This window comes from Argentina silus (genome assembly GCF_951799395.1).
Source record: "Argentina silus genome assembly, chromosome: 1".
NCBI lineage: Eukaryota > Metazoa > Chordata > Actinopteri > Argentiniformes > Argentinidae > Argentina > Argentina silus.
Window position 1 is genome coordinate 25,551,349 of NC_139655.1, and position 22,654 is coordinate 25,574,002.

Here is a 22,654-nt window from a genome sequence, read left to right on the forward strand (position 1 = left end):
AACTGATGAGCTGTTTGGTCATGAGTAACAGGGATTGCGTCCATCACAGCTCTTTCTATAATTGAATATGTTTGGTGGCATTTATATACACCACATCAGTTTCCCATGTTGGGATCCTAAGCACAGGTTAGAATGTGTTAGGACACGCTGAATAAAGCTGATCCATCGCATTGATATCAAATAGTGCATTTTGTTATTACATCTTAAATATTCTGCATGACCATGATTCGATTGAGATATGTTTATGGAGCTAATGCGCGTTCTGACAGGGACGTCTTGATTAGCAGAGCGACGATTTACGTGTGCTGCGTTCGAAATGTCTTTTATCTCGCCTTGTCATTAGAATTGAGCGATTTTATAGTTGGAAAAGATTTACTATGCGCGTGCCAGACCCCGCCTGCTTTACAGTACGTCATTGGCGAGTAGTGGGGAGGGGGGTGAAGGGAGTCACTCCCATGCCTACTTTTAATAGCTTTGTCATGTGATGGAAAGCAGTTGTAAGACAGGTGCCCTCAGTTCATTCTCGGTAAGGGGCAGTTGCCTGTGCGAGAGCGAGTGGAGCGCGAGTGGATTTCTTTTTGCCTGATTTTGTTTTTGGTTTTTTCGGACCGTCATTCAGTGCCTGGATGGCGTGGGACAGGTGTAACCAGGACTCGGTGTGGAGAGAATTAGAGGTGAGCAGTTCTAAATATCCAACTTATTGTCAGCTGTAGAGCGTCTGGACCGTTTTGGGAAGATGGACCGCACAGAATATCCAAGACCGTGATTCCGATAGAGAATAGCCTGCGCTTTCCTGTGCTGGCGTTGGCACGCTGTATACGCAACTGCACAACTGAGGATACGGGGGGAAATACGAAGCGCAAGAATATGTGACAAGTCGGGGAGATAAGCAGAATCGCTGTTTTTATTTCAAAGTGTCATGCGTTAGTGCTTAGGTCCCGAGTGTAGTCTGCATGAGCGGTGTTTCTCGTGCGGCGCCGGAGTTTGCTGCTGGCAGTCTCCCTAGGATGTCGTGCAGTCGGAAAGAATGTTTACATGCTCGTGGAGATATTTCCAGTCACGGACTCAGTACGCTCCTATGCTGATGTTGAGAAGTGTCTGCTCTTGAAGCTACAATGACAGAAATGATTTTAAGTCAGGTATTGCCTGGTGTCTAAAAACCCTCTGACACTCTCTTTTTTTCTGGGTTTTATTGAGAATGAACATGATGTTTTCAAAGGCAAGCGCAAAGATGTTCCCAGGGACGGAGGAGCATCTTAGAATGTGTCGGGAGCTTTTAACATCTGTGGCAACATCCTTTTTGCGGAGCAAATATTTGTAGCCTAGAGTTGCATGTTACCAAATGGTTAGTTTGGCATATGCCAATGTTTCTACTTTTTATCAAAAAATATTTGCGTATTTGCCAGAGAAGATGACGTTTTCAATAATAGACTTGATGCTCTTTAAAATGCACAGAGGAACAGATTGGCAACTCTAAGCAACGATTTTAAATTGATAAAGTAGAAATTGAATAACGGAAATATTAATGAAACGGTGGTGTACTTATACATCCCTAATTCCAACCATGTTATTATGTTCATCATGTCCTCACGTTTAGCTTCAGGAATGTATAAGATTGCCATCGACTTCAATGCATTTAGGGGATAGAAAGCTCATCTTTAATATGATGCAGTCTATCAGCGTATTGTTTGTCTGCTATCACGACTTAATCGGTAGCAAGCTTGAAAAGAATTCGTCTGTCTGTAACGTCAGCTAAATCCATTATTTATTCACCAAGTATGCATGTATTTATTTGTGTTCCTTGACAGATCTTGGATAGTGATTTTATGCAACCGTAGCACTCCTTTACACTTTACCTGAATTATTCATAGAGATGGATGCTTGGTCGTCTGAGCTTGCTTGTCAGAAAAATATTATTTTTGTTTGTCTGATATGTTCAAGTAGCCCTCATCCGCGTATTGCTGTGCCAATATTAAGCCATAGTGTTAACCCCATAGACTCTCATAAATATGTGCGTGTTCTTCAAAAGCATGTCCTGTGCTGACATATTCTTGTCATTTTATTCTGTGAGTAGGCGACGTCGGTTCATTCTGAGTTGAGCATTAATCATACCGTGTAATTCTTAAAGCCTTCCTTTACAATCAGGGAATTGCTCCCCAAGTTTACAGTCATATTCCTAATAATCCCCACAAAGCAGGTGCTTTTATGTGTTCTGCGTGCGTAAATCACAGCGCTCGCTGTGGTGGAGCGCTCTCACCCTCTCCCTGTCTGGCGGCGCTATTTCATTAACATCCTTGGAAGTCGATGAGAAGATTGAGAGGAATTGTACCTTTTGAGTTCCCCCCCCCCTTCTTTGGTTCCTTATTTCCTCGTGTCACTCCTAAAACGGAATCATTCCTTATTGGGGCTAGGGTATTGACAATGATTAATCTGCATCCCATCCTCTAGTTGCAACTCCAACCCGACTGCTTCCCAGTCGGTTAGCACAAAAAGACAGTCGAAAACAGAAAACACACCGTCGCACTCTATTGCTGAATAAAACTCCGCTTCAAGATATCCTACTTGTTTGTTGTGTTGTTCTAAAATGAAGTCGAAATACTCACCAGAAGAGATGTTTGATCCGTGTTTTCCTGTGATGGTGGTGTATTCCGGGTGCCGGCTAATGCAAGCGCACGCTTTCCACTCAAGTTGTATATCCAGAGGAAAGCGTGCGCTTGCATTAGCCGGCACCAGGAATACCGAACAGCACAACAAACAAGTACGATATCTTCAAGCAGGTTTTTATACAGTGATAGAGTGCGGGGGTGTGCTTTTCTGTTTTCGTCTGTCTATGTGTGCAAACCGAATGGGAAGCAGTCGAGTTGCAGTTGCAACTACTTATCCCCATGCCTATGGCGGAGTAGACGAGTTTGTTTCGCAATAAATATAAAGTAGGCCTATGTCATAGCACAATAATTGCAATAAGGCTACAGATCAACTAAGGCACACATGTCTGGGCGGTTTTTTATACATAGCCTACGGATTGACACGGTATCCGTCTCGCTGCTGCCCTGAACGGAGTTCATCTCTTTATATCCGCACTCTCTGCCTTCATGGCCAACTGCCTCCCGGTATGTCGGAGGATACCCATCCCTATGTATTAGGCCTAGACATTGTAGCCGGATCATGACAGGTGTTCTCGTTATCATTAGAACGTGCAGGCTTGGCAAAAACATCAATCACATTTGAAAAGCTGTTAAATCCTCGAATAGATTATGGTGTTGAATGAACTGTATGGGGTAGGGAAAAAAAACAGTTTGGCACACTTTGTGTGACCTCTCCTTGGATGCCTTGGGATTGTGCGTGCATAGTTTCTCACTTGAAGTGTTCCAGAATGAAATGCTGGCGTGATAGCGTAACCTTGCTGCAAGCCTGGCCGCTGAAGCAATTAACATTTGTAACATCTTGGCACCTGAATAAGAAATGTAGGTTACCGAAACCGTTCCTCCTGGAACTTGTTTACATTGAGCCTGCAACTATGCTGGCACAGAATCATAAACTATATGCCCCATGGTCCCCTCTCACATCACCAAAGCGGGCTGACAGATTTAAAGTGTGTACCCCCTCGATCTCAGTTCGATGAAGCCGATGATTTGTGTTTCGAGAGTGGCGGAACAGCTGTCGCATAGACGTGCATAAAAGCGGACGGTGAATAATAAAATGTCAACAGGCAACATCAAGGCCCGGTGTGGATCACGATGTGTAAGGGAAAGAAGCTGACCCCTTGAAGGGAAATGTGTGCCGTAGGTTTGATGTCCAGGCAGTCGTGTGGAAAGTCTAGCCATGTTGTCATTCAGATAAATTTGACCAGTCAGATAAGCCAATTAATAAGCTGTGTGGACAGAAGCACATTCATAGTCTACTGCAAGATTTTGAATTATTAATTGGAGACCATACCACTTATTTGGCTAATTGTGAATAGGCCGACATACAGTAGGACTATGGCATATTGAAAACAAACATTGAAATATCCTACATCTCTCTCTCTTTCCGTGTGTGTATGTGTCTGACACCTCTCGTCATTGTTTTGCCTCCATAGTGTGCTGCCTTGGTTGGTGAAGACCAACCCCTCTGTCCAGACCTCCCCGAACTTGATCTCTCAGAGCTTGATGTCAGCGACCTGGATGCAGATAGCTTTTTGGGCGGGCTCAAGTGGTACAGTGACCAATCGGAGATCATTTCCAGTCAATATGGCAACGAGGCATCAAACTTGTTTGAGGTAAGAAACATAACTATGTTTTTGGACCTGTTATTCATTACCAAGCTTCTTGGTCCTCTTTCGACACCTGATTTATGACATGGTTGTTAACTTTTCACCAGTCATCACAATCACTATCATGATTGCCAGGAACCTAATTTCTTTTTAACTTGGAAACATAGGAAGTGAGTAAAAGTCAAATGAACTCTCAGAGGTCAGAACCTAGCTTTGTGGGAGATGCATATTTAACAAACATGGCACTGGAAGCATGCAATCTCTTTCTTAAAAGTTGTCCAGGCACTTAATAAAACCTGCGTCATCTACCAACTCTCTGGTTCGAGTTTACAAACAGGACTTTACATCCCCCAAAAGTACAAAGTGAAGATAACGGGGGCCGTATGATAAGCTCTGAGACCTTTGTCCCGCTGGTTGGCTTCTCCCTCTGACAGTACCTTATCAAACCTCAAGTCATTCATTTCAGTCCAGCCACAGGTCTGCGGCAGACATCTGAAGGGCAAAAAAAAGAGTCTACTATTAAACCCTGTGCTTGTCCTCTTGGCCGGCGGCCATATTGCGAAAGCCCCTTCAAAGAATTGGGAATAAACTTTAACCTGCTGCTCTCTCACACATTCAGGAAGCAAAGTCCACAAGAAGTAGCTCGATGGCCTGGGCAATAAAGCCATTTGGGTCTGGATAAGCTACAGGCCCAGTTCACTACTACCATTATCAGTGGTGGAGACCGACAAGAAAGAGAGAATTTGGAGCTTTTGCTTTGTGTTTGGAGGAAAGCACCTGGTTGGGGGGGGGGGCTGCAATGTGTGTCTGTGGCCTGTCATGTGGTCACGTTTGTGTGTTTGGGGGCCGGGGGGGGGGGGGTCTGAATGGCCCAGTAGGAGAGAGGTTGATAACAGACTGAATTCCTTCCACTACCACCACTACCCCCCAAGGCCCTTTAGCCCACCACCAGTGAGGTCCCCTCTAGACAGTCCCCATGCTCAGGGGCCTTGAGTGCTAGCTAGTGTGACTCTGGACCCTCTGTCGTCTGAGAGTGATATGGCCTACGGTCGATGAGTGGCTCTGGGGATGGATAAAAATACCAGGGAGGGTGTGTGTGTGTGTGTGTGTGTGTGTGTGTGTGTGTGTGTGTGTGTGTGTGTGTGTGTGTGTGTGTGTGTGTGTGTGTGTGTGTGTGTGTGTGTGTGTGTGTGTGTGTGTGTGTGTGTGTGTGTGTGTGTGTGTGTGTGTTTGAAAACACAATGGAGCTTAGCACTGCTGAGGCAGCCAGCTGAAAGAAACAAGCACACACAGTCAGGAGCTGTGCGTGCGTGCGTCTGTGTGTTAAGGCGTGTGCTTGTGCATGCAGGCAGAACATATTAATTCTGTATATCCAAACAGTAGGAGATGTTTCAATTCTCATAACAAGCCACTGGCTATGTTTTTAGGAGAGATGATGAGAAACACTCAGAGGGTTGTAATCAACAAGAAAGAACAGATATGAATTCATTTCAAATCAGATGGGTTACAATCTAGTAATGTATTCAGTTCGCCATCTGTGGAAAGTTTGGAGTTGCCATGTGAAGTGCTCAGCACATCATCAGGCAGAGTTGGGACTTGGCTGGTGTTTTTGCTAATCCTCCCTAATCTGACAGGGGAAAGTTTGTTCTGCTCAGATCAGAGGCTGGGGCTGGGACTGCACACATCCTGCACTTCCCTGATTGGTCTGTGTGGGGCACTGCAGTGCCCAATCACAACGTCAGGATTCAGGACAAGGTTAATAAATGGCCCAGCTCTTGTGTGAAACAAGTTGGCACACACATCCTCCTCTCTCTCTCTCTCTCTATCATAATCTACTGGCAATGTTTTCTTTAACTGCCTGACTAGAGGTTAATGGGTGTCCGGGGCAGGTTAGGGCTAACCCAACTCCAAATAATGCACAAAAACACACACACACACGCACTGGCACACTCATACAGACACAGCTCCCCAAGTCCATTCACACACATTACTCCTGCACACGCACGTGCAAACCACCATCTCTCTCTCTCTCTCTCTCTCTCTCTCTCTCTCTCTCTCTCTCTCTCTCTCTCTCTTCGTCTCCCTCTGTCTCTATTTTTCTCGCTGTGTGTCTGTCTCTCTGTTTCTCTTACACACACACTCACCCCCCCCCCCCCACACACACACACACAGCTGAAGGGGGTGTTGCTCTGTTGTCTGCTGTTTGTGATTTGCCATGGTGTTATTCCACTGTGCACAGAACAAGGCCTGGCTGCCAGGCAGATGAGGAGAGAGATAGGATCAGGGAGCAGAAAGGCACAGGGATTGTTGCGAGTTGACGGCTGATGCCCTTCAGTGCCAGTTCAGCATGATTTATCTGGCCCATCTCGGGGCTAAAATGGAGTCTGGAGGTGGGTTGGGAGTGGTAGGGGAGCGCTAGGCAGCGTCTCGCCCCAGGGAGAGTGCCTGGAAGCTGGATGCAGCTGTCACCGGCGGCCCCTCTCCTGGGGAGGGTGGGAGTGGAACCAAAACAGGGACTGCGTGTGCTCCCTCTGGCTACCGCAACAACTGGAGAGAGAGAGAGAGAGACAGAGAGATAAGGGGGTGGGGCAGGAAGAGAGCTTTTTGTCGTTCCCTTTTTTCCTCTTCAATAAACAGGGTCTCAGAATCTTAGTGTTATAGAGTTGTCTTTGATGAAGTAGAGTTATCTTGGATGAACTACAGTCCCAGTCCCACACTAATTTTTGAAATGATTTCCAGCTACAATGGAAAGAACAGCATAAGTGTTGTTTTCATTGCGTTGTCACTTTTTTGATATTCGGTGGCCGTGTGACAGGCAGGGGCAAATGTGTAGACAGGATGTTATTATACAGCTAAAAATGAAAAAAGTCACAGCCTGTCAAGAATGTGCCATCTAGCATGAAGTCTGTTTGATCATTAATGGGTAAACGGGGAAATTGTTTCCATCCTGCACGTGGCATATAATTGTCTGTGTTTGCATGCATTTGTGAACATTGGTGTGTGTCTGTGTGTGTGTGTTTCTATGCAAGTTGTGGTGTCAGTGTGTATCTCCTCGTGTTGTGTGTATGTGTGTGTTGGACGAACCACTTTGGGGGGGCTGTGCTGTCCCTTGGATGGCCTCTTGTTCTTTACTCTGCCACTGTCCCTGATGTGGGATCTGGACTATGCCAAGAACGGTACACCCCCTAACCAATGCAACACTCACTGTGCCGTCACCTCTGGTGGCTATCCTCTTCAGCCAACATGTTCTATATTGGGATGGGGTTCATGGTGGGGTTTCAGTTGCGTTACAGTGAGATTATGTCCAAATGTGCTGCCAATGTGTTCAGAGAATCTAACTGGGGTCAAAGTTTCCGTTATGGCTACCTCTTAGTAATAGCAGCAGTAGCTTTCTATGGGTGACCTGCATCAGACACACTGATCAAGCCATTTAAAGACAACATTATTTGATGCTGTCAGTCATTTGCTATTACCAAGTAAAGCAATCAAACCATTAACTGTGTCTCTTATTAACATAGATAGAGAGTATGTGTGTGTGTCTGTATCTGTATCTGTATCTGTGTCTGTGTGTGTGACACAAGTGGATGATCCCAGGTTTATTGATCAACGTCATTTTGTCAGAAGTGTGGCAGAGTGCCAGCCGAAATCCCAGATGATGAATTAAAAGTAAAAGGCTGGAGTTCAGATGCCGTGGCAAGACAGATGCTAGGATTTAGGGCATTAGCCAGGTAATATATATGAAATGGCTTTTCTTTGCGTGGGCACGTTGGTCGTGCAAGCTCTCCAAATTAGTCATTGACGGTATTTAAGATTATTCTGGGATTGGCAGTGTTAGGGGAGGTATTATGCGCAGAGGGACCCTCCGCTGTTTGTCTTGTTTGTTTATGCGTCTTCTGGGCAGATGCAGTGCTTACTCGTAAGCGGGGACAATGTGAAAGACTAATTGGCTAGTCCTTGCTGGTTATTTTTCAGAACTGCTAAACGTGTCATGATCAAAATGGTTTGTTCGATATCTCCTCCAAAACACACAGGCATACATTCGCACACAGTTACAGACACACAAAGATACACACAAAGACATACCCACAAATACCCTTGCATAGACTACACTCACACAAGACTGACACATACTGTACACAGGAACACTCATGCCCACACACATGCCAATTTGCTGGCACTCACACACACACACACACACACTGAGACACACACACACACACACACACACACACAGACCCTTATCCCCCCTGTTACCAGTCCCTACTGAATGCTGGCTGCGTTTATTTTGCAAATTTATGCTGACATTTGAAAGTACACCGCCCGCACCGTTTCACCAGTTCAGCGAGGGTGCGTGAATAATCATATTGCGCTGTATAATATGATTTTCTCAAGTGAGCCCTATTAGAATAAAACACACTTCCTCTTATTGTCAGGCCCTGTTTTTGTGCATACTGTATGTATTTGTAATGGTTGATGAGAGTAGGAGCCAGAACATTTCATTGGTCCTCCCACTCTCCCTCCCTCCCAAGGCTTGTTTTCCGTCTGGCTGTTCAAAAGTTTAAGATCTAATGGGCATAAACAAATGGATACACCCGTGGACACTTCTGTGGGAAATGGGGGGGGGGGGGGGGGTGAGGGAGGCACGAGTGAAGGAGGCAAGAGGGCGAGAAAGGCAGCACTTGCAGCTATAAAATAGTCCCTGCAGGGCATGTTTGGAAGAGACCAACTGAACATCTTCTGGTGGTTGCTTGGCTGGCTGGCTGGCTGGCTGGCTGGCTGGCTGGCTGGATGGCTGGCTGGCTGGTTGGCTGGCTGGATGGCTTGCCCTCTCTCTCTCTCTCTCTCTCTCTCTCTTCCTGCTGCTGCCTCAATCCCAGTAAAGCAGAGAGATGCTGTGGGGATTTTTGAATGGGAGTATATCAGAGTGTGTGTGTGTGTGTCTGTGTGTCTGTGTCTGCACGTTAGCCAGGCCAACTCTGCCTGTCTAATGTTTCGTGCTAATTATAAAAAGCTTTCACTTCCATCACAGAGGACGCACTGTACTCTGCCTGGATGGAACCGGCGGTGTCAGCTGACGAGCCCATATCTGTGGCTGCTGTCCCTTCTACAGGTGGGGTCAGCTATGTGACCCTTCCCCTTCTGGCTCCTTGTTGCCCCTTCTTGACAGCCTATTTACTAACCCCCTGAACTGGACTGGAACCAGGACGAGATCACTTAACTCTGAGAGCCTCAATGTAGAGTTGAGACCATATAGTCAGTTTATTCTGTCATAGTTTAAAGGTACAGTATGTAAACACTAGTCCATGTGTTGGCATTCCCTTTTACGTTGTAATCTCTCTCTCTCTTTCTTTCTCTCTTTCTTTATCTCTACTATTACTACTACTACTTAGTCATGCTACGTGTGTGTGTGTGTGTGTGTGTGTGTGTGTGTGTGTGTGTGTGTGTGTGTGTGTGTGTGTGTGTGTGTGTGTGTGTGTGTGTCCTCCTTGGGTGGTAGTGACACCTTATAAAAAGATCAGATGGTGGCGTTTGCATGACGACTCTGGCTAGCCACTGCACATAGCTTGCCAGTGTGTGTGAGGGGACTATTTTTAGTGCAAGGGGTAATCTCTGCTAAGAGCCTTTCAGGACTGCTTCTCTTTAACCTGGCCGGAAACACTAAGCCAATAAGCCACCACCCCTGACCCCCCCCCCCCCCCCCCCAGCCCCCCACCCACCCACCCAGCCACCCTCCTGTACACACACACATACACACTACCTTCCCCTCACACAAACACAGACAGCAACAAGAACCCAAACCAAAACCAAGCCTTCCTGTGTTATTTAATACTCCAGGAACGCTTTTTAAACCCCATATACAATGGCCGCAGAGAGAGAGAGAGAGAGAGAGAGAGAGAGAGAGAGAGAGAGAGAGAGAGAGACACACACACACAGAGAGACAGAGAGGAAGAGATAAAGGGAAAGATGGAGAAAACAGACAAGGAGAGAAGGAGAAAGTTAGGGAGGAGAGAGAGGCCTTCAATCCATGGGCGCTGTGATTATATGTGAAGCGCTATCAGTCCTCTCTGATCCACCACTTCCCTCTCCAGGAAAGGGATATCGATCAGAGGTGTGCAGTCCTGCCACCGTGCCCATGAGTCAGTGCTGCAGCTAGCATTTCTGCACTAGCACTCCTTGCTAGCTCCCCTTGCCCCTGCAATAGATTAGAAAAAGTTTGTCAACACCAATGGTTTGGGAATTTGTATTGTATTTAGTAGACATGGCCTACATCAAGGCTTGTTTTATCTAAGAGAAGGTTTTGGTTGAGGCAGCCCTTAACTAGTTGAAGAACCTCTTGAAGTAACTGCATTGCTAAGGCAAAACATGTCCTCCTATTTGGTATTTGCTGTCCAACACAGACCTGTAAAACTAGGCTTTCTCTCCCTCAGGTGCTCTTATAGTACAGCTTCCACAACATCCTCAACTCTCTTTACAGTCCATCTTGTATACAATGGCTCAGAACTGTTGTGAATGTGGCCATTAAAATGTTGTTTGGTATTGTTGAATTAGTCAGTGGTGTGTTTCTATCGCTCAGTATGTGTGAGTGTTTCTGAGGAGATAAAAACAAATGGTGATCTCTCATTGGCTGGGTGAACACACATTTGTAATGAAACTAAATTCGTACATCCTGGAAATAATGTGTTTGTGCAGCCTTGATGGTGTTGTTGACCTGATTAATCACCTCTTTCCAGGAGTACCATTTTCAAAGGGAGCTGTAGCTTCAAATCCCTCCATCTTCTTCTCTGTAAAATACAGTGTTGTGTAATTTCTCTATTGTCTGATAGAATGGGTTTTGGGGAAAAGTGTATTTTGGCTTTTAACCTGAGGATTTTGTTCAGCGTCATCAATCATGCTGTGTAGGATGCTACTAGCATGCAGGGTAGGATATGGCAATGATGGAGCATCAGAATATTTAAATGTCCACAGAGAACAGTAAGCAGAGTAGAGAGACATTAAGTCAAACTAAGAGACACTGTATGAGCACTTTCCTATAATTACCCATATTACCGCCTACGTCTTGGTATTGGTGTTGTGGAGGCCGACTTGGCCTCAGAAAGTCTGCGTAGTCTCTTTTGGTCTTTTCATTCCTTTGGTTGTAAAGATCTGAACAGCCCCATGTGGTACCACTTAAACATGTTAAGGCTTCTAGTGTCCTCTGTGTTTACTTGCTGCCACACGTGCCTCCGTCACACAAATGCCACTAGATAGTGCATAAAACATTCTCTGATAACCCGCTCGCAAAGTCAAGGCGCGGACTAGGGCTACCTACTGCTACAGCACCCTACAGTACCTGGAACAAGAAAAGAAAAAAACACACGCACACAGAAGTCAAGGTAAAAGATAATACGTTTATTTAGTAATCAGCAAATAGCTTTTATGCAGTGGGTAAGTGCTGAGGTCTGTAGGCTGATAAGATCATTTGCTTTCAGGTGTTTCTCTCCCTTATTGTGCTCAGCATTGAGTGCAAATTGAATCGGGTGACCTTTTGCTGCAGAATCAAATTGACTGCATTTCCAAAAAGATTCTGTGGTTTCAATTACCATAAATTTGTGATATTGGGTCCATACCCCCCCCAACAGGCATGCATGCAGACACACACACGCACGCATGCACGCACGCACATGCACACACAGTGCTCCCTGCATAACAATATTTATATGTGTCCACCCTGGTCCACGACACTCTGTGATACTGTATATTGTCCATCCGTTCTGCCCTTTCATTGGCATGCTTCCTCCATTGATATTACTGTGACAAATGAAAAGCCTCCGAGCCCTTATAGTGAGCCCTTGATGAGCTTGGCAGGGTCTGAAAGGTCAGGAGTGGAGAAGAGGGAGCAGCGGATATTAATCTTAAAGAATTCTGCCATTCTGCTCGCAAATCCGCAAATCCATGCAAATGCCATGACAAAACACCCGCCCTTCTGTGTTGTTTTTGTTTTGTTTACACACGCACGGCTGACCATAACTGTTACCAATGTGTGCTTTGGGGGGAAATGTGACAATGTCCATTTGACAAGATGGACGTTAGATCAGCGCCCCCCTTGTCCTCCCTCCCTTTCTCCCTCCCGCCCCCCTCCATCTACTGACCATCATCTCCACCCTAGTGTGTTGATAGGGCTGCTTAGCACTGCAGATTCATAGCTGCCTACTTACTGCTAAGCAAATAGCTATTTGCATACCATTAAAAGAAGGCAGGAATAAACACCACCTCTCACCCCATATATATTAGAATTTTTGATACAAGCTCATGTCAGAATTTCCATCCCCCCCCGGTATCGATGCAAGAACCTCTGTATCTTGCGTCAACCCAACTCATTTGGAGAAAAAACCCCAATGCCCAATCAAGAAATCGAAAGAGTATCCAAACATTGTGATGGTGTATAATTACACAAGACGGGGAAAAAACCCTCAAACAGGCTCGGACCATCTGTCGGACAGCAACAGCAGAAAAACAACAGCAGTCCTCCGCAGCCTTAGATGTGGGTTCTCTGCTCCCGCCTGCTAAACCCCCTGGCGGCAGCTTCAGCTGTTTGGAGAGGGAGGCTCTCTTGGGTGTATGGCTCGTGACTAAGCCTTTCCTTGACACTGGAGAGCTCCAGTTGTCGTCAGAGAAGGTGGGCGGATGGCTCAAGTCTCCCGGTGGGGAAGAAGGGTGGCGTCTGGTGACCGATTGGGTTTTTTATTTCCCCCTCTTTGCTGTAGGCCCAGTGCACTGGCTCCATTTAGTTGTTTCCAAAACCCCTCGTTTTGGGAGTTACAGAGGCCACAATGTGTTCTATTGTTAACACACTTACTTTAACTAATGTAAATGAGCATTGTCTCCATTTAAGATATATTCATTACATCAGTGTGTGTTAGTGCCAGGCTGTAACAAATGCCTGTACACACAGCAGCCCTCCAGGTCCAGAGTTGACCGTCTCTTCCTCCAATGGGACCTGTGTTTCTGTCATATTAGAGCATGGCCCTTTGCTGCTGTTGGGGTGTACCTCTGACCCAGAGATAGGTAAGGCTCCAGAATAAAATGGCATCAGGATGATATGGCATCAGCTGATTTCGGAGACCTCTCTGTGTTTTGTGTCAGAGTATGGACAGGCTTTGTTTCTCTCAGAGTTAGAGGCAGTTGTGACAAGTCTAACTCTCTTCACTCGAAAATCAGTCACAGCTTTTCCACCTCTCTCTCTCACTCTCTCTATATCTACCTCTCTCTCTATCTCTCTCTCCTCCTCTATATCTGCCCTACTCTATCTATATCTACCTATCTATCTCTATATATATATATATATATATATATATATCTTTCTCTATCTATCTATCTATCTATCTATCTATCTATCTATCTATCTATCTATCTATCTATCTCTCTCCCTCGCTCTCTCTCTATATCAGCTCCACTGATAGCTCTCTTGCAATGGTTCCCAGGAGACACATCAGTACACTCGCTCTAACACTTTTCCTCACAGTCCGAGGCTTTATCAGCAGGTCGAAACAGTTTCCGCTGTTAAAACTGTCTATTTGGTTGTCAATGGGAATGACATGTGACAACGATATCCCGCTGTGACATTGATCCTCGACGCGATGCAACTGAGGAAGCGTGTGCTAGTTTCGACAATAGTTCCGGTTAGGCTCAAGCGGCCAATGGTGGTGCAGGACAGTGAATTCCGACTGTGTAGAGGGGATTATGATGAGCCCTGTTATGGCATTAGCACAGCAGGCTGAAATTGTCTGAAATCAGCTGCATGAATCACCCATGGTGATGGCGATGTCCACTTGTATCTGTATTTAGAGCATAGGGCAGAAGGAACCCAGACAGGGAATTAGTCACTCACTGCTGGATTATTGTGAAAGACATGGTGTGTGTGTGTGTGTGTGTGTGTGTGTGTGTGTGTGTGTGTGTGTGTGTGTGTGTGTGTGTGTGTGTGTGTGTGTGTGTGTGTGTGTGTGTGTGTGTGTGTGTGTGTGTGTGTGTGTGGCAGCCTATGCGGCCTATGAAGTCTACTTATGATACGTAGTTGATACTAGCCTGTTTATTTAAACTGAGGGCCTGTATCGTGTACGGGTTGATTGTCCTTTTATACTGTATGTGTCAACTTGTATGTGTAGTACTGATACAATGCTGCAATCCTTGTGTCCAAAGCAAGTAGACCCAGTGTCTACTTTACAGGACCATTTGCTTGTGAAATGGGCTTTGAATAATTCGATGCACTGTTGACTTTTGTGGCCAGACAGAAAACGAGACTAGCCTTCAGCTCTGGAATCTGTTACCAGTCCAATCATGGTAACAGTTTAACATTTAGTTTTATGACTTGTACCACCGGCTGTGCAGCCACACACACACATACACACACACATACACAGGGACTAGGCATTGTTATGTATTGTTGTGTCGTTGTTTCTATAGGCTATAATCACCTTCTCTCCATCTCAGTAAGTTTGTGCTAAATGACTGGACGTCTCTCGTGGCTGCGTGATTTGTCTCTCCGCTGTGCATCGTGCTGCACCTTACCCCCCCTCCTCCCTCCCCTCCCTTCCCCCTCTCCTGCCATATGTTGCGCTGGTGTGACCAGCCGACGTGTCAGCCCGACTAAAGCCTTAGCAGTGGCTGACTTTGATTTATTTCCTCTGAAATCTTGGGCCAGGGGTAATAATACAAAATGACATTATTTGTTTATCAAATCTAATGTGCTTTCATGGCGGAGTTGAGATGTTGTGCCCCCCAACCCCCCCCCCCCCCACACACACACACACACTTCTGATTGTACTGTGATTAGAAGGTCTGGCTACTCGTTTAACCTCGTCCGAGGGAATGCCTTTGAAAACGGAGGGATGAAAAAAATAATCTAGACGAAGCAGCGCAATTAAATTGTCAAGGCGCAGATTTAACCCCAAGCAATTCTGGGTCCAATTTATTAAGAATGTTTTCTGTCTGAGTGGACTGGTTTCTTTTTCACATTTGCAGAGAGAGTATAAACAGTACTTTCAATACCAGATGACCCATTTAGGATGAGACTCTTTTTTTTTTTTCTTCTTCTTCCCAGAGCGGCTTTGTCACAGATTCTGTCTCTTTCATTTTTAAGATAACAGCAGTGCGAGATTGTGTCTGCAAGATACATACATATGTTATTGAATGATCAGGTTTGTAATTGTGAAACTTTTATAATATAATTGTATTCTCTCTTCAAGATGTTAAGATGCATAGCCAAATGTGTACTTGAAATATGATCCTTGGTACATTGCTCAGAGCTTCAAATCTTCAAGAAGCAATTAGTGGATTTAATTTGGCTGTTTGCCCCAGAGTTCAAAAGTGTGTGTTTAGAAAAAAACACACATTCCGTTATCAGTGGCATGAATAATATCTCTGGAACACAATGGTGCTGTGGAACTCAATAAAAGAGTTAAAGCAAGGACGATTTCAAAGACGGGCTGTCTGATAACAAAAGGCCTCACCTGATAATGAACGACTGGTGTGCGCTTTCTTTTCTCTGAGGTGGGAGCCAGGGGAGAGGGAAAGATGGAACGAGGCTGCTGGCACTTGCCAGCATGTTTTATGGCTAATTGAAGCATTTGAAGTAAAACAGCCAAGAATGGCACCCTTTAGAATTGCAACAGGGTTAATGTATTGTGATCCCACAATTAGCCCAGGATTGTTAAGATCTCTTTAATTCGGCGAGGTCTATTAACCGGGATGGGAGAAATGACGCTCCCACTGAGGCTATTTTTCTTTCTTTTTTCTTTGTCCCTCCTTCTCCTTTTCTTTCAACAGCTGCTATAGTAATCGATATAAGTGGACTTGGCCATCAGTGGGTTGCTAGGTTGTTCTGACAGCATCCCTATTGGGTGCCATATCTCACCAACTCAGGCCAAGTGGGGGATTTTTCTCCAGAGGTTGCTTCAGGGTGGTGGAGTTAGTTGTAGTAGATTGACTTTTGTCCAATGGAGCAGCATGAGGGAGTTTTTAAGCTGGCACGGTAAAGCTGGCTTTGCTGGACAGGGACTCTCTCTAGAGTAGAACCACTTACTCAGGTCTGCTCCTCTCCCAGCCCCTGAAACCCCCTGCCTGGCCTATGACTGCCACCGTCAGAGCTTTAGCTAGGCCTGTAGCATGACCGTCACGACTTGGGATTTTACACATGTCCCTTTCACAGCATTACAGTCCCTGGAGTTATCATTGGGGACACGGCCCACCTCAAAGCTTTAGCTGAGGTTTTGAAACAGGATTGAAGTGGACACATATCACAACCAAGTAAAACTTGACCAGAGCTTAAGATACTCCTGGGTCCCCACCCTGTCCTGCTGCTGAGGCCTGTATGGCTTTTTGAACTTTTACCGTGACTAAGTCAGATGGTGTCACATATAACATGGCCAAAACTGTTGCAAATATTGGCTTAAAAGTCTTGAGAGGAGGTCAGGAAAAATGCACCACCCAAAGTCTTACATGAGGAGTTGTTTAGATAAAATTCAAAGAGATTTAACAATTTTGGTTATTAAAGCCTCATATGAGATCATCTGTGTGTATGTTAGTGTCTAAGAAAAGGCTCTTGGTGTATCAACTGTTATTACCCACCCGCTTAGCCCTCGGCTAATAAAGTGCGATGTCAGAAAACTTTGAACGGCAACATAGGTTCCGGCACAGTGGATTGAAGCTCTTTGCAAGTAATTAAACAGCATGCTACCTCATAGGGAGCAATTTCCTGCAAACCGTTTACTGCCAGAGCTGCGTGGCCCCAGTCGGTATTTTGTTATCTCTGTGAAATATGTGTCCCTTTTATGATTTTTTAATAATGAGTGAGAGTGCATATTGTTAGAGGGTGGATATCTTCTGAATGGGCGTCAGATTAGCATTTTCCTCAGTCACCCGCCTAACTGAATGCCTACACTATCTGTGTCATCTTAGAATAAAATTGGAGGGATTTAAAAAAAAAAAAAAGGACGTTATTACGCGATCTCCTTAGCTCCAAAGATGCTCCCATGAAGAGGTGTCCATGGTGGTGTGTAATCGTGGGAAACTCAGGGATTGAATGTGAACAAGCAGACAGGGTGATTGTGTGCTCGTGGGAGCCGAGTCCAAGCAGCGGAGCAGTGCTATCTAAAGGGATGGTTCCCCCCCCGGCACAATGATCGCCACACGCTATCGCTGAGAGATGCTAATCCTGCCGTGTGCATAAAGGGATTTGTTCTTGTTGGGTACACCACGTAGTGTCCCGCGGCGACTTTCTGTTTATCTTTCCCTGTCTTTAAGTCCCCTGGGTTTTGTCCTGGAACTTCCAGTGCCTGTCGCCGTTTCCCCACCATCACCAGCTCCCTTGTTGATGCTAGGAAACCCATATATCGCTCTCTCTCTCTCTCTCTCTCTCTCATTATGTCACCCCTTTAACTGGGGGAAACAGCAGCAGCAAGCATACAACAGCTACTTCAAAGAGGAACAAGAGGCAAGAAGAGTTTATTTTCTGAAATGTTGATGGTAACTTCCAGCTTGGTGTGACTGTTAGTTATCTTCAGGTGCCTATAAATATCACATTAATTTATCATTTGCGGGTGGTAATTCGCCTTATCAGAGGATTGCTTGCAAACATCTTGTCAAAAAACCGATCGCTCCTTTTCCTTAGGGTAGAGTTGGGGATTGAGGCAGCTCAACTTCCCTCTATTGTGTCCTTCCATCTTTTGCATTTTTTTCCTCCCCAGATACTTCCTGTGTGTCAGCCTTGTTAATGGATTTCTTGGGGGAGATATTATTTTGGTCCAGTAAGCCGCATGCTTAAAATATGAGTGACAGGCCTGACTCATTCACGCAGTGAGAGAATTTAGTTTTTTAAAAGACTGCAGGAAAAAGCAGCTCTGGCGTAAAACCGTCCTACTCTATTAACAATAGAAGCCTGTTACCACCCACCCTCACATCTCACTAAAAAAAAACAGACACACTATAAAGCAACTTCTCCTAACTAAAATGTCCTATTTTTTCTCTTTTTCTCTCTCTCCCCCTCCCCCTTTCCCACCACTAAGAAGATAGATGAAGAAAATGAGGCCAACTTGCTGGCAGTGCTTACAGAAACCCTGGACAGCATCCCGGTGGATGAGGACGGATTGCCTTCGTTCGAGGCCTTGGCAGATGGGGACGTGACCAATGCCAGCGATCAGAGCTGTCCCTCCACCCCCGACGGCTCGCCACGCACCCCAGAACCGGAGGAGCCCTCCCTGGTAAGACTCACCCCCCTCCTCCCCACCATGTCCCCACCACCACCACTCAAGTCCCCATGATCTGTGATCCATGACCACAAACCCCTTTACCCCCAACACACCCACTTTAGCACCCTTGCCAAGCCACCGCCAACACTAGATAAGGCACTGGCTTCAGGCTGGTGACCAAAAACTGGTGCTTGCCCTGTTCAGCTTTAGCAGACACCCCCTCCCCTCCCCTGTTACATGTCTGTGTGCAGAACGGAGCCATGGTGCAGATGCATGGATGAAAAAGCAAATCGAATGGATCAGTGTAGCTGTGAGATGCTAATTACATTGAAGCGCATAGCAGCACAAACGCAATCATACATGCACAGTGGTGGGCTTGGTATTGGTGACACTATGCCATGGGCCTGAAATCAAGCTGGGATGTAATGAAAAATTAAATCCATCTCATCTCATGTCAGTGTGCCTTGTTAATCCCTGAGCCATCTTTGGCGAAAAGACAACTCGTGATGAATTTTCAGTTTACCTGTGTGTTCTACACAAACACACAACATACCCCTTCAATCTGGCCTTTTCTTTTGGCCTAAGGGTTTGACCTAAAATGTTTATTTTTTTCAGTCATAGTCCATTGTATTCCATGCTGGCCCCACTTGACTGACCTTTTCCACGTCCCCCTGCATTGTTTAGTCCATCACAGTAGTACAATGTTGTCGTTGTGTACCACAAAACACTTGTTATGGCAAGACTTTGACTTGTCCTTTAAACACTATCAATAAACAGTTAAAAGGCCATAAAGATATTTTCAGTCTATCTGTAATTCTCTTTTTTTCTACAAACACATCAAGACAAGTTAATTTCTTCACTTTCACATTTACAAAAGCAATGAGCATACTTCTGTAATTGTTTTATTGAATAGACTAAAGAAATGTAAGAGTGTTTGCATAAATCCTTCTCTCCCCCCCCCCCACTCACCCCCTTCTCTCTCCTCCCCCCTCCCCATTCTGTTTGGGTCTTTTGCAGCTGAAGAAGCTCCTTCTGGCACCCGCAAACTCCCAGCTCAGCTATAATCAATACACAGGTGGCAAGGCACAAAACCATGCAGCCAGCAACCACCGGATCAGACCAACACCTGCTGTTGTCAAGGTAGCTACCCCGTTGCACCGCTCACATCAAAGGCCTGCTTCTATTAGGCCTCCATGTTTGTTTATCATCTCTGTTCTCTCTCTTTTGAGTCGGCCTTGGAAGATGTTAAACTTGTGCTTGCTGTTGGGCTTTCCAGATGAGGCATCAGGACTGTTGTCTCATTAGCTAAAGCACTTATCCCTCTTTGTATGGCGCATGGCTAAAATCAAACATCGACAGCGCTGTTGCAGTGAGATTGATGCTGATGACAAATACAAATATAAGGCTCGACATTATCATTAGATTTCCCTTTGTACGAGTGATGCAGTTTGGGGGAATGTGCTTCAAAATAGATATTAGTCTGCCATATATATTATGGGCCCAGGAATGTGAATTAAATTAAGTATGTGATTTTAAGTATTTTGCATAGGCCTATTTCATTGGAACATGATGTATGTGCTTGAAGAGTTGATTTGTATGAAGTATGATAACACATGAATAATCCATTCATTTTTTTGTCCTTGCTCAGAGAAAATGTGTTCCTGATTTATATCCCTCGGTGCTTAAAAACTGAATTCGGAATGTGGTTGTAGTGTTGTTTGGTAAACATATCACAGAAACAGACGCTGTTGTGTGTGGGGAGTTACACATCTCTGAAAAGTCTATTTTCAAACCATTCCTTTGACTCATCCATTTCTGGAGCACAGTGGATGAAGGCTCCCTGAGGACACGGCGAGCGTACGGAATGCCGCGGTGCCGCTCTGGGGCCACGCAATTAAGATGATGGGCGGGTGGCGCTCCCGCCATCGCCTCTCAGACAGTTGGGCGACCGCTGTGCAGAGCCCAGCTCTCTCTTTCTCTCTCTCTCTCTCCCTCTCTTCCTTTTCCCTTTCTCTCCTTATATCTTACTCTCTTTTCCTCTCTTTAACTCTCTCTCTTTGTCTTTCTGCAGACGGAAAACCCCTGGAACAGCAAAGCAAGGGGGGGCTGTCCGCAGCAGAACCGTCCAGTGAGGCGACCCTGCACCGAGCTGCTCAAGTACCTCACGGCCACCGACGACATTCTCCTCCAGACCAAAGTCAGCGAGGCCAAGAGCGCCTGGGGTGTCGGCGGCGGCAAAGACAAGGGTGGGCTGGGCGCCTCTTCCTCTTCCTCCTCCTCACCATCCTCCTCATCCACCTCTTCCTTCTCCTCCCTCTCCTCCTCCTCCTCGACCACCACCTCCAAGAAGAAGTTGTCCTCGACGTCCGTCCTGTCGCAGCAGCAGCAGCAACAACAGCAGCAGCAACAACCACCGCATCACCAGCGAGGTGAGAGCCGGGCTGCTGGCGAGTGTAGTGTGGCTGGTGTGGGGGCTGGGAAGTGGCGTCGTTGTGCTCATGGGGCTGGCACTGAGGGACAGTCTGAACCCGCGACACCCGCTTCCATCCCCCCAGGCCGTAGGAACGGCAGCGGCCATGGCCGCCCCAAACTGGAGCGCAGGCCGTCCAGTGAAGAAGGAAGGCCGCCAGGTCCGCAGCCTGCGGCGGATGCGGGCCGCCTGGCAGCCGCTAGGTTCATTAGGTACATGCATTCTTATTCTCTCCCTCCTAGAGAGACTGGTCAGACAGGCAGCTGTGGGCGTTGCCGTGAGGCGGGCGCCACTAAGGCTAGCGAGTGCCGGGGCAGGCATGGCCGTGGCGCGCGTAGGCACATTACAGTGACCATTAAGAAAAGAGAGGAAGAGCCAGGGCACCCGTTGCTTAGCCAGCTGCTGACCTCCAAGCAGAGGCCCGCCCGCTATCGGGCCCACTTGCTCCTGTCCGCTATCAACTCTAAGCCCAGCAAGAGCAGTTCACCAGGAATAAGCTCTCAAGTCCTGGAGAGGGATGAGTATCCCAGCCAGGCTATTGAGGAGAAGGAGTACAGAGGGGCTCCCAGTGCCGACAGCTGGGGTGTAAGACAGGCTGAAGAGCCTGATTCAAACCCCCTGTTGGCTGAGAACTTAGGCCTAGGCAACTGGGTTAGTGAGGTAGACCAGGGGCTAGAGCTGGAGCTGGGGCTGGGGCTTGGGCTGGGGTGGCCGGAGGGGGGCCTGGAGCAGGCTGGCTTTGTCGGGGAGGATGTTCGCGATGATGTCATGGGCAGCCCCTTGGCGCTCTCACAAGGCCCGCCAGGCCAACTTTTCCCAGATTCTATAATTTCAGACCTCAGTCCCTCCGTCACACCAAAGCAACACCTACACAGGCAGGCACTCTGCAGGCACCCCGATGACCAGGGCTTCCCGTTGTTAGGTAATCATCGCTGCATCCCCGCCCTCTCTCTCTCTCTTCTCCCTCTCCTGTTCTAACCACTTCCCAGTTTGACTACACAACTAACCCCAATGCTAATTCGAGCCTAACTGTCACTATGAGAACAAAAAACAACAACAAACAGCCAGCTGCACTATCTTTTCTGAATTGGTACAGAGTCTTACCTTCAAGATTGAATAAGTGGGGAGGTGGGAGAGGGTTAAGCCTGTAATGTCTTGGTACATTATGGCATTTGAAGTCAACCCCTATTCTGGCTGGATCAAGCTGAATGTGCTGAATGTCCACATAGTCTCGGCCGAGCACTGCTCTAATGACCTAGACGTCTAATTGAGCGACACTCCTTAGCTGCAGTTGGAGACAGCCAGAGCCTCAGGCAACTGCACAAGCTTCCTTGACTCTCCTTTCTTTCCTCTGCTTTGGTTCCAAATGCATGCAACAATTACTTCATAGCAGGGGGGTCACCCATTGCCCATGTGTACTGTTTGTGCCATTGTCTTTTTCTTTTTGTCTTTTTTTTTTCTCATTTGTTTTATTGAGTGGGATATTTGTGTCAAACTGTGTACCTGAACACATAAGCCATTACTTCATCCTGCCTCACAAAGTGAACAGTGAACCAAAAATAAGACGGGGTCAATAGAAAACCTATTGCTCTGTAAAACAATAGCAAGAGAGCATTCTAACCGTACTGGGTTGGGTTTTGTAACATTACTGCTGTTAATGATCCAATTTGAGATTGATTTGCAGATGTGGACCTGATCTCTTCTGCGTCA

The 22,654-nt window shown here is 46.4% G+C and overlaps 1 protein-coding gene across 4 annotated transcripts in view; it reads left to right on the forward strand.

Annotated features, from left to right (window-relative positions):
• Positions 1–546: 546 nt before the first annotated feature.
• Positions 547–22,654, forward strand: part of ppargc1a (peroxisome proliferator-activated receptor gamma, coactivator 1 alpha) — a 36,044-nt gene continuing 13,936 nt past the window's right edge. Inside the window, exons 1-5 of one of the 4 annotated variants that reach the window (XM_083672242.1) lie at positions 547–674; positions 4,079–4,258; positions 18,292–18,486; positions 19,492–19,614; positions 20,546–21,866. In XM_083672242.1, the coding sequence (XP_083528368.1) occupies positions 627–674; positions 4,079–4,258; positions 18,292–18,486; positions 19,492–19,614; positions 20,546–21,866 (1,867 nt within the window). In that variant the 5' untranslated portion in view covers positions 547–626. The remainder of the gene's footprint in view (positions 675–4,078; positions 4,259–18,291; positions 18,487–19,491; positions 19,615–20,545; positions 21,867–22,654) is intronic. The other 3 variants (XM_083672243.1, XM_083672245.1, XM_083672244.1) reach the window with 3 other exon arrangements.